The sequence below is a fragment of the Pseudorasbora parva genome, chromosome 14 (assembly GCF_024679245.1).
Source record: "Pseudorasbora parva isolate DD20220531a chromosome 14, ASM2467924v1, whole genome shotgun sequence".
In the NCBI taxonomy this organism is placed as follows: Eukaryota; Metazoa; Chordata; class Actinopteri; order Cypriniformes; family Gobionidae; genus Pseudorasbora; species Pseudorasbora parva.
In genome coordinates this window covers 6,972,373-6,988,752 of record NC_090185.1, presented here as the reverse complement: position 1 = coordinate 6,988,752, position 16,380 = coordinate 6,972,373, and the positions used below count along the sequence as shown (strand labels likewise).

The following is a 16,380-nucleotide window of genomic DNA, read 5'->3' as shown; positions in this document are numbered from 1 at the left end:
AATCTAGTAATTTTTGCTCATGGTTTAACTGGATCATCAAAGGTCTGCAGCAAATTGTTTTATTTAACATTTAATTATTGGAGTTTTGCATAGTCTGATTTTGCATTGGACTGATTTTATTCATTTTGAGGAGTACTGAATCTTTATGCAAGTGAGATGAATAAATGCTCAAATGTAGTTTAGAACTATAATAATTTACATTTATGCATTTGGCAGACGCTTTTATCCAAAGTGACTTACATGGCATTCAAGGTACACATTTTTACATTATTGTCAGTTCTTGCTTTCCCTGGGAATCGAACCCATGACCTTGGCGTTACTATAATAACTATTATTTTCACACACAACGCCTCTGCACTTACTCTTGATTTCTCTCAACATGGAGACATGAGAGCTGTCTGTCAAATGAATGTGAAAAAGTAACGTGCATTACTTTTTTGAAAAAGGAACTCGGATATTTTGTTGTAAATTCGAAAAGTAATACATCACTTTACTGGTTACTTGAAAAAGTACTCTTATTATGTAACTCAAGTTACTTGTAATACGATACCCCCAACACTGTAAATGACAAAGACATGTACTGATGACATTGTTTAGTACATTGCGTTGTGTTTACTCATGTAGTAACCCACAAGATAGGAGTGGTGTATAATTATAACTAAGATCTGCGATGTGATATTCTGCTGTGTTGAGTAATGAGCGCCAGTGTGTTGAAAAGTTATTTTAAAATTATAGCATATGTAATTTTGCACAAGAAATAAGGCCAAATACAATACTTAGCCTAAAGATTTTAAATGTGTTTGTTTGGGAATAACAACTTACACAATTTAATCCACCGCATGTACATCTCAACATTATTTATTACTTTAATATATAGCCTAGAATAAGACAACAACCTTCTTGATCTTCTCAGCATATTATGTCACTTTCAAACATGTCCCAGGTACATTTTTATTTGCATACGTTTGATTTCCTTTTGTATAACAGAGCTTAAAATGACCAAAGACGCAGGACTTTTATTATACAATTCTTAAACAAAATGGCAGATGACAACGGTTTCCGCGGTAGGATTGGTTAATAAAATGTTTAAGGTGTGGCTTAGCTAAGGCATATTTGCATGCATGTTTAAGATATCTATAAATGAGTTTTGACTAGTCAGAATGTTAATTCCAGATATCTACATTTATATTCTTCCTAGTCACAAAGCTAAATGCAGATATCTCCAAAGAAAGATCTTTCTAGTCAAAAATCAGACAGAGATATCTATAATTAAATTGCAGATATCTTTAAATGAGTTTTGACTAGGAAGAACTCCAATTCAAGATATCTCGTATTAAGTTTTGCCTAGACAAAAATCCAATTCAAGATATCTTCAATTATAATTTGACTAATAAATAATTTTCATATAGGCCTATCTACATATGTATTTTAGATATCTTTAAAATTGATGAATTAAAGATATTATCTTAAATGGGATTAGGACTAGTCACAAACCAGTTAGAGATCTCTAATTATATTTTTCTCTAATTATATTATATATATTTTTTACTAGTAATAATTCAGTTATAGATATCTCTAATTTAATCATGACTAGTGCAATTGTAATTTGAGATATCTCTAATTAGAATTATGCCTAGTATAAAATCAATTATAGATATCTTTAATTACAATTTCTTCTAGTCAAAACTTATTTGAAGATAAAGGTTAAAAAAATGAAATTGAAGGTAAAAATAGCATTATAGATATCTTGAATGTATATTATGACTAGTCACAATCATATTGTAGATATCTTTATTGCAATAATGACTAGTCAAAATTGCAGAGGAGATATCTGGAACTGGAATTATGACTAGTAAAAACTGATTTATGACTATGGGAAGGTGTATTTAATGCTAAAACGGCTTGCCATAGCCCCGGAGCAGGAATGTAAGTGGAGATGAGCACTGCTAAAAGCCAATCCACTTTAATGGTACCTAAAATCCCGGATTGGCGCAAAACCGAAACTTACCTGGCTAACCAGCAAAACTGGCTTCATGGTACAGACCCCAAGCGAATTCACTGGTCATGTGACTCCATTGATTCTGTGACGGGCTGTTTGTGTAAACCTCAAGAAAATTGAATTCATAAAAGTCAATAACGATCCATTATAGGCACTAAAATTATATTATTCTAATTGCTAGAACTTTATTTTTAATTAAAAAAATGTTTTAAATGTGATAAACGTTGCTGTATTTGACGTCAAACAACAATGACTGTCTTTACTGTTCGTAGTTTGTCCACAATGGGGCGCCAAATAACAAGCGGCGAAGTTGTCATGACGACGCGTTGACAAGTATTTTTTTTTTCCTATTCAAAGAACTGATTTATTTACGTGAACTACTTAATTAAAAACTGCTGTTCCGTTTGATAGTTCGTTGGTGATATATATGAAACTTAACAATGTTTCAGAATCACCAAATTATGAAAAATTCAAAAGATCAAATTCAGACCGGTTAATAGTTTCAGCCAAAATACATGAACGATATTATAAACTAGAGCAATAATATCTTTACTACATGTAATATGTATTATTAACGGGCATTTAGTCTCGTAATATCGTTACGTAGAACGCATCGCGCGCGCACTTCCTCATGGAGCCGCATCACGCGAGTGGAAACACCTTCAATACGTCCACACGCAACACAGTAGAGGAAGAGCGGGAGAGAGCGAGAGGCAGAGAGAGAGAGAAAGGGGGCGGTGAATCGTTTGCCACCCGCATACTTTCTTTCTAAACGTCCTCTTCTCTCCCTGAATCTCTAGTGTTTTCCTCTAACATGGCTGCGCTCTCAGCCTGGTTCTGGAACGAGCGCTTCTGGCTTCCGCACAATGTCACCTGGGCGGATCTGGCCGACCCCGCGCCCGGGGTGGAGTACCCGAAAGCCGGCCACTTGCTCTCCGCGCTGCCGCTGGCCTTGGGGATCTTCGCGGTGCGGATCATTTTCGAGAGGTATGATTTAGGTGTGATGATAAGCGTGTTTGGCATTGATTTGATCATCAGGAGAAAAAACAAACTCAACTGATTTATCAATATTTAAAACTCGCATCACATGCTCCTAATGTTAACCGCTTAGCACGTGTCTTTTAAAATGAGTTTTGGGGGTAAGAACATTTGAACATAAGCGATTTCAAGCCTCCTGGTCATGAACTCCCTGCCAGATGCATCTGTCAGCTGACCAGCTTAAGGCCTGGACTCAGAAAAGAGGATTGCATTTACTGGTCAAGCCTTTTGATGTGTCTTTTTTTCACCCCCTACCTTTACAATCCCACTGTCGCTCATGCTTGTTAGACAAACTTCCTTGTTGAGCAGAAGTGCTGGGATGACTATAATATCAGAAATGAGTGATAAATGAACACCACACATGTAGAAGAGCCTGTGTTGTGTTGTGTGGACTGTATGAATAAGTCTAAAGTGGGCTTTGAATTCAAGAGAGCTTGAACGGTAGTGACATTTGTTTGTGTCTGACTGTGGGAAAGCTTGGTGTTAAAGGGATAGCGCACTAAAAAATGAACTGCTTTTTAATGTCGTGCTTTACTCGCCCACATGTTTCTCGCAAACCGCTTGATGCTCGTTCTTATGTGGAGCATGACAGGAGAGATTTGGTGCACTGTTCACGCTGCTCCTTTCCATACAATGAAAGTGAATGGGGACTCGCAGTAGCAAGCTCTGAAAGCGAGGAATGCGTAAATGTGCTATGCGAAAAATTACTAAATTCATTAAACTATACTATCAAACGAGATCCTGGACCACAAAACCAGTCATATGGGTAAAAAAAAAAAATACTTATTCATCATCCGAAAGCTGAATAAATACGTTTTCAAAGGATGTATGGTTTGTTATGATAGGACAGTATTCGACAGAGTATAATGTGGAATCTCAGGGTGCAAAAAATCAAAATATTGAGAAAAATTTGCCCGAAATAAGTCCTTAGGAACGTATATTACTACTAATAATACATGTACAGTAGGAAAGTAACAAAATGGTACATGATCTTTGCTTTATATCCTAATGATTTTTGGCATAACGGATGATGCCAACCCATATTGTTGGCTATTGCCACAAAAATACCCAACTTATGAATGGTTTTGTGAGCCAGGGTCACATATGGTTGTATAAGAGAGTCTAATACTCATATGGACTATCAGTTTGAGTGAGTAAATGAAGATAAAATCTTAATTTTTGGGTGAACTACTTCTTTAATAGACACACTTGCTAATTGTATGCAAGTTCCACCGAACCCCAGGTGTCATAACATGATTCTGTTATGTAAGATCCACAGTCGCTCTTTCTGCTGTTGTTTTTTTCTGCAGGAAGCGCATTGAGCTAATATTTTAGATTTAGGACTAAGAATAGGCTGCAGAAACATTGCAAAGCTGGACGTTTGGTGGGTGGCGTCTAAACTTTTAGACGTCTAAACCCAGTGTGCGTGAGAAAGTGGATTTGATAGGCTTATAAGAAGTACTGTGGTGTTAGATGGAGCTGTTTAGCATATTACTCAATGGATATTCATGTTTCATGGTATTCGAATGGTACATCCAGGTAGTTTGGTTAGTACTTCTGTGGGGTTTGTTGATGTGGAGTATGACAAGTATGAAGATCTTGAGGAACCTGTTAGGAGAAGCTTCTTTGGAAGCTTTCTTTCTTACTGATCCAGTTGAGGTAAAAGTATTTGGTGGCTTTTGAAGTCTGGTCACACCGGTTCTGTGTAAACGGTTGAAAATGTACTTTTGACAAGTTTCGTTCATGGTTTGTGGCCATCACTAAAAATAGTAAGCAAAACTAGTCCTCAGAACTGTCATCTCAGATGTGGTTGGTTTCTTCTTATAACCGATGCTTTGAAAATCTATGTGTTTATGGTTAAAATATTGTTTTTAACTTAAGGTTAGATTGAAGTATATAAAGTGAATTATTTCCACGACACATTTGTTTTGGGTCCAGTTTTGTCTTTATGGTTGTAAGGTAGACGGTGTGTTATTTTGAGTATCATTGAGATGTTATTATTGTTTTTTAATGCTAGTTTGTATTTTTAGATTTTCTGATTTCATTTGAATTTTAACGTTTTAATTGTGTTATTAGGGCCCAAGCCCTGAAAGGGCGCAGAGCCCTATTGTTCTTCTAAGGATTATTTGTTATTAGGGCCCAAGCCCTGAAAGGGCGCAGAGCCCTATTGTTCTTCTAAGGATTTTTCTTATTATTATTATTATATATTATTATTTTTTTTACCGACTATTTGGGCATTTTTGGGGCCCTTCCCATGCTCGAAAACTCTTGAAACTTTGCACACGCATCAGAATGCGCGGCCATCAGGGCCGGGCTGAGGCTGGGACCCGGGCGTGGCAGGGGGGCTCGACAGCGCCCCCTAAAGTGGGGTCTGAAAACAGGGTCTATAAATCAAACACACTTCCACGTACATATATGAAACTCGGTACACATATAGAGCTCCTCGGGCCGAACAACTTTCGTGCTCTAAGTTATGTGTCAGCCCAACAGGAAGTGAGCTATTATGGGTTGTTCGGAAAACGCATGCTCTGGAATTTGCGATACTCCTCCTAGACGATTGACCCGATCAGCACCAAACTCGGTCAGCCTGAAGTCAAGACACTGAGGATGCTAAATTGCGAGCAACTTTTTGATATCTCAAACGGTTTGGCCGTGGCGAAGAGACGAATTTAGGGCGAGAAAAAGGAAACAGGAAGTGTGTTATAACTTTTGCATACATTAATTCATTTTGATGAAACTTCAGCTGTGTGCTCGTTGTAAGAGGCCGATCACATGGATATGACTTTTGTGAGGCAAAGTTATAGCGCCACCAACTGGCAGCAGGAAGTGTGTCACTTTCAAAAATGCTTTAAATCCCCATCTTATTTTCACCCGATTTACTTCAAACTTCATCAGTATTATGTCAAAACATGGCAGATATAGACATATGAATGGATTTCTGATTCTAGAAAAACTGTTGTCATGGCAACGTGTCAAAGTCTAATAATCTTTTTTGGTGTTTTTGAGACTCTTCTCATGCTTGAAATTGCATGAAACTCAACACACACATCAGACATAATGTCCAGAAGATGCAAGCAAAGATTCAGAAACGGGCGTGGTAGAGGGGCTCAGTAGCGCCATCTTTTGTCCAAAGCGGGGGGTTAGTTTTATCTACATTCACCAAACTCGGTATATATATTGTACATTTCGAGCCGGACAACTTTCTAATTTACAGTCATTAGCTCTGACCAACAGGAAGTCAGATAATTTGGTTGGAAGATAACAAGAAGTGGAAAGCGAGCTCTGAGTTTTTACCTTCTCCTCAAAAGCGATTCATTCAATCTCCTCCAAACTCGGACAACATGAAGTAAATATACAGAAGATGCTAAAATGCGAACGGTTATTGGATATCTCAAACGGTGTTCCCGTAGCAAAAGCCTAAAAAACACAAAATAGGGACACAAGTACCTGGTTCATAAATAAGGCTATACTCCCACCTGCTGGTTATTCTATATATCACACTGGCTGTTTTTCTGTTTTTTTCCCCTGTTTTTTCAACACTTGTGCTCTCCCTTAAATGACCAGTAGAGGGCAATATTGTATAAGTTTTCAAGCAAAAAACCTTGCCTCTGTGTGTGTGTGTGTGTGTGTGTGTGTGTGTGTGAATGATTTTCTAGCCTGGTGGGGACTTCAACCTGAATGCACACAGACTCATGGGGACTTCCCAATGGGTACAAAAGCTTATAAATCAGACAGAATGAGTTCTTTTCAAGAAAGTTTTTTTTGTGATGGGTAGGTTTAGGGGCAGGAGCAGTGTAGGATGACAGAATATATGGTTTGTACAGCATAAAAACCATTACGTCTATGAGTCCCCAGAAAGATAGTGAACCAGACATGTGTGTGTGTGTGTGTGTGTGTGTGTGTGTGTGTGTGTGTGTGTGTGTGTGTGTGTGTGTGTGTGTGTGTGTGTGTTGTGGATGGGGGTGGGCTGAGCTGATTTGAGTTGCCTGCAGCATACTTCAGCATTACTACTGTGTGTGTGTGTGTGTGTGTGTGTGTGTGTGTGTGTGTGTGTGTGTGTGTGTGTGTGTGTGTGTGTGTTGTTCTAGCCTGGTGGGGACTTTAACCTGAATGCACACAGACTCATGGGGACACGTGTCACTGTAGGGACCTAAACTGAGGTCCCAATGGGTACAAAAGCTTATAAATCAAACATAATGAGTTCTTTTGAAAATGTAAAAATTCAGAAAGTTTTGTGTGATGGGTAGGTTTAGGGCTAGGGGCAGTGTAGGGGGACAGAATATATGGTTTGTACAGCATAAAAACCATTACATCTATGAGTCTCCAAAAAGATAGTGAACCAGACACGAGTGTAAGTGTGTGTGTGTGTGTGTGTGTGTGTGTGTGTGTGTGTGTGTGTGTGTGTGTGTGTGTGTGTGTGTGTGTGTGTGTGTGTGTGTGTGTGTGTGTCTGTCTGTGTGTGTGTGTGTGTGTGTGTGTGTGTGTGTGTGTGTCTGTCTGTGTGTGTGTGTGCCACTCTTCTGTCTAAAAAGATTACCTGTCAATGCTGTGCTTTGGCCTGCATTAAAGGATAAAACATATTATTCTGGGTTTGAATAAAAAAAGAAATGTATAAAACCAGTTTATTTGTAGGGCATTGACAATATTGTTTTATATAATTAGCTAAATATTTGTGTAAATACAAATAATTATTAATAAAAAATATATAAATATAAAAAAACATTACTAACAAAGGAAAAAACACATTTGAGTGTCTTTAAAAAAAAAAAAAGTAGTGTAACTTAAAAATTAGAAGATTAATGCCTTTTGTTTAAGGACAAAAATGAGAACCAATAAGCTATTGGTTTGATTTTGTGTCTCTGTCACAACCCCCCCCCCCCCCCCCCCCCCTCTCAGGATCACTCTATGTGTGTGTGTGTGTGTGTGTGTGTGTGTGTGGAGGGGGTCTCTCTCACTCTGTGTGTGTGTGTGTGTGTGTGTATGGGGTCTCTCTCACTCTCTCTCTCTCTGTGTGTTTGTGTGTGTGTGTGTGTGTGTGTGTGTGTGTATTGGGTCTCCCTCACTCTCTCTCTCTGTGTGTTTGTGTGTGTGTGTGTGTGTGTGTGTGTGTGTGTATGGGGTCTCTCTCACTCTCTCTCTGTGTGTGTGTGTGTGTGTGTGTGTGTGTAGGGGGTCTCTCTTACTCTGTGTGTGTGTCACCTTGTCTCTTGTTTTTTCATAATTTAACCCTTTCATATCATAGGCTATCACAAATATCTATCACTTTATTGTGAAAAATAAGTAAAACAAAAACATATATTATATCTTTAATTAAATACTGGTCTTGTGAACTTACAAAATTTTGAGCTGCAAAAAATACATTTGCACATAATTGAAAGTGATATCCTAATTCTTTTAATTGTTTTCTATAACATGGGCTTTAAAGAAGGTCATGTGCTGTGTTTGCAAAGATCACATATGACACCTCTTTAAACTAATTATTTATTGATAGAATTCAAATGGATAAAAAAAAAAAATTCACATGATCTTATTAAAGTGGCTGTTTATAATAAACTTCCATAAATTATATGCACGCATATTACTCTTACCTGACACTGATATTAAAATCATTGTTGCGGTCTCTGTGATTTGGCTTAATTTATTTTTAAGAGAAGTGTAAGGATAATACAACTTCAGCATTTGGACAGTATTTTGCACTCATTTTGAAATTGACATTTGACATCATCTGACATAAAATTAATGAATAAAATGTAATTGATCTCAGAGATGTGACTGTTGTGGTTCCTGGTCATAGCAGCACCAGTTGCTGCAGTTAATGAGGTGAATTCAAATGACTTTGACAAAGTCCCATTATTTATTTTTTCCCATATTAAATGCCTATTGGCCTGCTGTGCACAGTTAAGCTGATGCCACCGGGGTGGCGGTGCCACCGGCTTGGGCCCGTCATCGCTGCTCGCAGCTTTAATTATTATTATTATTATTATTATTATTTTTTTACGCGACTATTTGGGCATTTTTGGGGCCCTTCCCATGCTTCAAAACTCTTGAAACTTTGCACACGCATCAGAATGCGCGGCCATCAGGGCCGGGCTGAGGCTGGGACCCGGGCGTGGCAGGGGGGCTCGACAGCGCCCCCTAAAGTGGGGTCTGAAAACGGGGTCTATAAATCAAACACACTGCCACGTACATATATGAAACTCGGTACACATATAGAGCTCATCGGGCCGAACAACTTTCGTGCTCTAAGTTATGTGTCAGCCCAACAGGAAGTGAGCTATTATGGGTTGTTCGGAAAACGCATGCTCTGAAATTTGCGATACTCCTCCTAGACGATTCACCCGATCAGCACCAAACTCGGTCAGCCTGAAGTCAAGACACTGAGGATGCTAAATTGCGAGCAACTTTCTGATTTCTCAAACGGTTTGGCCGTGGCGAAGAGACGAATTTAAGGCGAGAAAAAGGAAACAGGAAGTGTGTTATAACTTTTGCATACATTAATTCATTTTGATGAAACTTCAGCTGTGTGTTCGTTGTAAGAGGACGATCACATGGATATGACTTTTGTGAGTCAAAGTTATAGCGCCACCAACTGGCAGCAGGAAGTGTGTCACTTTCAAAATTGCTTTAAATCCCCATCTTATTTTCACCCGATTTACTTCAAACTTCATCAGTATAATGTCAAAACATGGCAGATATAGACATATGAATGGATTCCTGATTCTAGAAAAACTGTTGTCATGGCAACGTGTCAAAGTCTAATAATCTTTTTTGGTGTTTTTGAGACTCTTCAAATGCTTGAAATTGCATGAAACTCAACACACACATCAGACATGCTGTCCAGAAGATCCAAGCAAAGATTCAGAAACGGGCGTGGTAGAGGGGCTCAGTAGCGCCATCTTTTGTCCAAAGCGGGGGGTTAGTTTTATCTACATTCACCAAACTCGGTATATATATTGTACATTTTGAGCCGGACAACTTTCTAATTTACAGTCATTAGCTCTGACCAACAGGAAGTCAGATAATTTGGTTGGAAGATAACAAGAAGTGGAAAGCGAGCTCTTAGTTTTTACCTTCTCCTCAAAAGCGATTCATTCAATCTTCTCCAAACTCGGACAACATGAAGTAAATATACAGAAGATGCTAAAATGCGAACGGTTATTGGATATCTCAAACGGTGTTCCCGTAGCAAAAGCCTAAAAAACACAAAATAAGCACACAAGTGCCTGGTTCATAAATAAGGCTATACTCCCACCTGCTGGTTATTCTCTATATCACACTGGCTGTTTTTCTGTTTTTTTCCCCCTGTTTTTTCAACACTTATGCACTCCCTTAAATGACCAGTAGAGGGCAATATTGTATAAGTTTTCAAGCAAAAAACCTTGCCTCTGTGTGTGTGTGTGAATGGTTTTCTAGCCTGGTGGGGGCTTAAACCTGAATGCACACAGACTCATGGGGACTTCCCAATGGGTACAAAAGCTTATAAATCAGACAGAATGAGTTCTTTTGAAGAAAGTTTTGTGTGATGGGTAGGTTTAGGGGCAGGAGCAGTGTAGGATGACAGAATATATGGTTTGTACAGCATAAAAACCATTACGTCTATGAGTCCCCAGAAAGATAGTGAACCAGACATGAGTGTGTGTGTATGTGTGTGTGTTTGTGGGTGGGTGTGTGTGTTGCGGATGGGGGATGGTGGATGGGCTTAACTGATAAGAGTTGCCTGCAGCATACTTCAGCATTACTACTGTGTGTGTGTGTGTGTGTGTGTGTGTGTGTGTGTGTGTGTGTGTGTGTGTGTGTGTGTGTGTGTGTGTGTGTGTGTGTGTGTGTGTGTGTGTGTGCGTGTGTGTTCTTTTTTCTAGCCTGGTGGGGACTTCAACCTGAATGCACACAGACTCATGGGGACACGTGTCACTGATTTCTACAGTGTGTGTGTGTGTGTGTGTGTGTGTGTGTGTGTGTGTGTGAGCCACTCTTCTGTCTAAAAAGATTACCTCTCAATGCTGTGCTTTGGCCTGCATTAAAGCATAAAACATTTTATTCTGGGTTTGAATAAAAAATAATAATGTATAAAACCAGTTTATTTGTAGGGCATTGACAATATTGTTTTATATAATTAGTTAAATAATTGTGTTAATACAAATAATTATTAATAAAAAAATATAAATATAAAAAAACACTACTAACAAAAGAAAAAAAACACATTTAATTGTCTTTAAAAAAAAAAGAAAAAAAGTAGTGTGTGTAACTTAAAAAATGAGAAGATTAATGCCTTTTGTTTAAATATAAATATAGAATAACTAAATATAGAATAACCAGAAGGTGGGAGTATAGCCTTATTCAGTAACCAGGTGGGATATGTCCTAGAGAACACTGTTTTGAAGATAAAACTATATTGTTGATATATTAAAACAGTGTTTTCAGACAGTGAAATAAAAACAATGTTCTCTCACTGTTTAGATTTTGTGTCTGTCATTCCCCTCCCCCTCACTCTCCCTCTCTCAGGATCACTCTGTGTGTGTGTGTGTGTGTGTGTGTGTGTGTGTGTGTGTGTGTGTGTGTGTGTGTGTGTGTGTGTGTGTGTGTGTGTGTGTGTGTGTGTGGAGGGGGTCTCTCTCACTGTGTGTGTGTGTGTGTGTGTGTGTGTGTGTGTGTGGAGGGGGTCTCTCTCACTGTGTGTGTGTGTGTGTGTGTGTGTGTGTGTGTGTGTGTGTGTGTGTGTGTGTGTGTGTGTGTGTGTGTGTGGAGGGGGTCTCTCTCACTCTGTCTGTGTCACCTTGTCTCTTGTTTTTTCATAATTTAACCCTTTCATATCATAATTGCTATCAGAAATATCTATCACTTTATTGTGAAAAATAAGTTTAAAAAAATGTATTATATATATATATAATACTGGTCTTCTGAACTTACAATATTTTGAGCTGCAAAAAATACATTTGCACATAATTGAAAGTGATATCCTAATACTTTTAATTGTTTTCTATAACATGGGCTTTAAAGAAGGTCATGTGCTATGTTTGCAAAGATCACGTATGACACCTCTTTAAACTAATTATTTATTGATAGAATTCAAATGGATAAAAAAATTAAATTTCACATGAATTTATAAAAGTGGCTGTTTATAATAAACTTCCTTAAATTATATGCACGCATATTACTCTTACCTGACACTGATATTAAAATCATAGTTGCGGTCTCTGTGATTTGGCTTAATTAATTAATTTATTTATTTATATTTAAAAAAATATTGAATGCCACACATATTGAAATAAAAACAAGCATGCTTTTTGTAGCATAAGACTTGTGAACAATCACAAGCTACAGTAGGTCAAAAACACATAAAGAGAAGTGTAAGGATAATACAACTTCAGCATTTGGACAGTATTCTGCACTCATTTTGAAATTGACATTTGACATCATCTGACATAAAATTAATGAATAAAATGTAATTGATCTCAGAGATATGACTGTTGTGGTTCCTGGTCATAGCAGCACCAGTTGCTGCAGTTAATGAGGTGAATTCAAATGACTTTGACATAGTCCCTTTATTTATTTTTTCCCATATTAAATGCCTATTGGCCTGCTGTGCACAGGTAAGCTGATGCCACCGGGGTGGCGGTGCCACCGGCTTGGGCCCGTCATCGCTGCTCGCAGCTTTAATTGTAATTTATTACTTTACTTATTACTTATTACTATTACTTAATGAGTATTTAAGTTTTAATTGTTATTCTAGTACATCATGTTAAGCTAAATTAAAATGAGAATTTTTATTGTTTATTTTACATTAAGTAGCAGAAAAAAATTTTTTTCCTTAATTGAATGAGATGGGATAAAAAAAATTGTACATCCATGTTTTTGCGTTCGTTTGAAAAATGTTTGCGTTCCTCCGAGATGCCTTGCGTTCGTGTGTGAATAATGCAAAAGTTTTGCAAGCGTAAGCTAAGTTTCTCTGAGGAACATAAAGGTTTTGCCTGCCAACGCAAAGTTTCTCGGGAGAACGTAAAGGTTTTACAAGCGAAAGTAAAGTTTATCGGTGGAACATAGAGCTTTTGCAAGCGAATGTAAAGTTTCTCAGGGGGAACGTAAAGGTTTTGCAAACAAACGTGAAGTTTTTTGGGGGGGAACGTAAAGGGTCTTGGTAACGTAAAGGTATTGCGAGCGAATGTAAAGTTTCTCGTAGGTACGTTAAGGTTTTGCAAACAAACATAACGTTTCTCGGGGGAACGTAAAGGTTTTGCAAGCAAACGCAAAGTTTCTCGGGGGAACGTAAAGGTTTTGCAAGCGAACCCAAAGTTTCTCGGGGGAACGTAAAGGTTTTGCAAACAAACAAAGATTATCTGGGGAACGTAAAGGTTTTGCAAGCAAGCGTAAAGTTTCTCTGGGGAACGTAAAAGGTCTTGGTAACGTAAAGGTATTGCAAGTGAATGTAAAGTTTCTAAAGGGGTATTTTTAAGGTTTTGCAAGCAAACGTAAAGTTTATCTGGGGAACGTAAAGGTTTTGCAAGCGAACGTAAAGTTTCTCTGGGGGAATGTAAAGGGCTTGCAAACAAACGTAAAGTTTCTCTGGGGAACGTAAAGGTTTTGCAAAAGAACAAATTTTCTCGGGGGAACGTAAAGGTTTTGCAAGCGAACGTAAAGTTTCTCTGGGGAACGTAAAGGTTTTGGAAGCGAACGCAAAGTTTCTCGGGGGAACGTAAAGGTTTTGGAAGCGAACGCAAAGTTTCTCGGGGGAACGTAAAGGTTTTGCAAGTGAACGCAAATTTTTTCGGGGGAACTTAAAGGTTTTGCAAGCAAACGTAAAGTTTATCTGGGGAACGTAAAGGTTTTGCAAACAAACGTAAAGTTTCTCAGGGGAATGTAAAGGTTTTGCAAGTGAACGCAAAGTTTCTCGGGGGAACGTAAAGGTTTTGCAAGTGAACGCAAAGTTTCTCGGGGGAACTTAAAGATTTTGCAAGTGAACGTAAAGTTTGTCTGGGGAACTTAAAGGTTTTGCAAGCGAACGTAAAGTTTATCTGGGGAACGTAAAGGTTTTGCAAACAAACGTAAAGTTTCTCAGGGGAATGTAAAGGTTTTGCAAGTGAACGCAAAGTTTCTCGGGGGAACGTAAAGGTTTTGCAAGTGAACGCAAAGTTTCTCGGGGGAACTTAAAGATTTTGCAAGTGAACGTAAAGTTTGTCTGGGGAACTTAAAGGTTTTGCAAGCGAACGTAAAGTTTTTCTGGGGAACGTAAAGGTTTTGCCAGCGAACGTAAAGTTTCTCTGGGGAACGTAAAGGTTTTGCAAGCAAACATAAAGTTTCTCTGGGGAACGTAAAGGTTTTGCAAGCAAACATAAAGTTTCTCTGGGGAACGTAAAGGTTTTGCAAAAGAACAAATTTTCTCGGGGGAACGTAAAGGTTTTGCAAACAAACATAAAGTTTCTCAGGGGAACGTAAAGGTTTTGCAAGCTAATGTAAAGTTTCTCTGGGGAACGTAAAGGTTTTGCAATCGAATGCATTAAAAAAATGTTTTTCCTCCCATCTATTTTTTTTTTCCACCACCATGTCCCTTTAGGGGCTCCGTAGGTATCACCGTTTACTAATTATATTAACCTTCAGGGAAACCTAAAGCTTCGTTTTGTGGATTAGCAAGCTTTAAGAACCCGGACAGACCTCATTCTTGTAGAAGAACTTGTATGTATTTTCGGTGTGTCTCTTGAGGAGCGTTGCTTTTTGATGTTGCCCCTTCATGGTTTCTGAAGCAGATAGTGTTCAGTGTCATGCATGAACATACGACATTGACTCTCAGTGAATTGGACCTCTTTTGTTGTGCAGGCCAACTTGAGCGTTGTCAGGCACACACCCCTGTCATGTTTCACTATGTCCTCACGTCTCGGGTCCGACGAGCCCCCAAGGAGGCCAATTAGCATAGTTGGTCCAGAGGGGGTTGGTCTGGTTTCATCAGGACGTCTGCATGCAGTCGGTCAGGATGACATCAGCAGTCTCTCTCTCTCTCTTCATTTATTCATCAGCGGTGACTGCAGACTACAGATAGTGTTGATGTGCTTTAACAATGAGGTGTTGCACACTTAGAGAGTGCGTCTAAACCTGAGACCTTTATGATTGCTTTTTCCGCTATCAATACACTGCTCTTCTTATTTAGTATTTTCCAGTCCAAATATCTAAATATTCTTAAATCAAGATGCATTTACTAGATGAGTAAAACGACATAATATTTTTTCTTATGTTGAAAATCAAATCAAAATGAAGTGAGTTTTTGCTTATAACATGCAAAATGATCTGCCAATGGGGTGAGAAAAATAATCTTAATTTCTCTTTTGGACGGAAACAAGATTTCAATCAGAAGCAAGATTATTTTTCTCACCCCATTGGCAGATCATTTTGCCTGTTACTGTAAGTACTGTAAGTAAAAACTCACTTCATTTTGATTTTTTTTTAACAAAACAAGAAAAAATATCTTGTGTCGTTTTACTTATCTAGTAAATGCATCTTGATTTATTTTGATATTAAGACTAGAAACAAGACAAAATAACTAAGTTAGAAGAGCATTTTTTGCAGTGTAGTTTTGATTTTTATTGCACAGGTCAAATATTCTTTTATTTTATATAACTCTGTACTTGTCCCCTAAATCTTTTTATTCCGGCAGAAAACATTTCATATAAAATTGAACTACTGTGCTATAACTTTAATTTTCACATGCTTTTTGCACTTCTTTATTCCCTGAGGACATTCACTCAACCTTCATTCGTTCCGGAATGATTACTCACACTCACTCACACACACACACACACACACACACACACACACACACACTTGCGCAAGGTCTTATTCACGCAGCACTTGTTTGGGCTCATTCTCTCAAAGGAATGTGTTCAACTGTCATGCCGCTAACGTCAGATCATGATGACTCCTCAGGAGTAACTTTGGCATTCAGAGACGGTTGCTCAAGAGGTTTAGGTTTTGGAAATGTGTCATCACCCGTTTCCAGGATCCTTTCCTCTAGAGTTCAGTCTGTCACTGAATAGTTAATGCTGTAGTTCTCCTCGAGACAGCTGTTGTACTGTGGGTCAACTGGGTTTGAGTTAAATATTGTCCCCCGGTTTCACAGACAAGGGTTAAAGCGGAAATGAAGGAGTCAGTCAAGTTTACATCATTGGACCCACTTTATCTTAGGTGGCCTTAACTACTGTGTACTAACATTGTAATTAATTATTTGATACAATGCACTTATTGTGCACATACATGTTTTTACATTGTACTTACATTTTAAAAAATACCTGCATGTAATTACACATTTGGCACTTCCCTTGCCCTTAATCTGCGTTCACACCGCACGCGAATGACGCAAT

The 16,380-nt window shown here is 38.3% G+C and overlaps 1 protein-coding gene across 2 annotated transcripts in view; it reads left to right on the top strand.

The window, feature by feature from the left end:
* Positions 1 to 2,656: 2,656 nt before the first annotated feature.
* cers5 (ceramide synthase 5) overlaps positions 2,657 to 16,380 on the top strand; it is a 57,785-nt gene continuing 44,061 nt past the window's right edge. The window contains exon 1 of one of the 2 annotated variants that reach the window (XM_067415388.1): positions 2,657 to 2,986. In XM_067415388.1, the coding sequence (XP_067271489.1) occupies positions 2,814 to 2,986 (173 nt within the window). In that variant the 5' untranslated portion in view covers positions 2,657 to 2,813. The remainder of the gene's footprint in view (positions 2,987 to 16,380) is intronic. The other variant, XM_067415387.1, reaches the window with a different exon arrangement.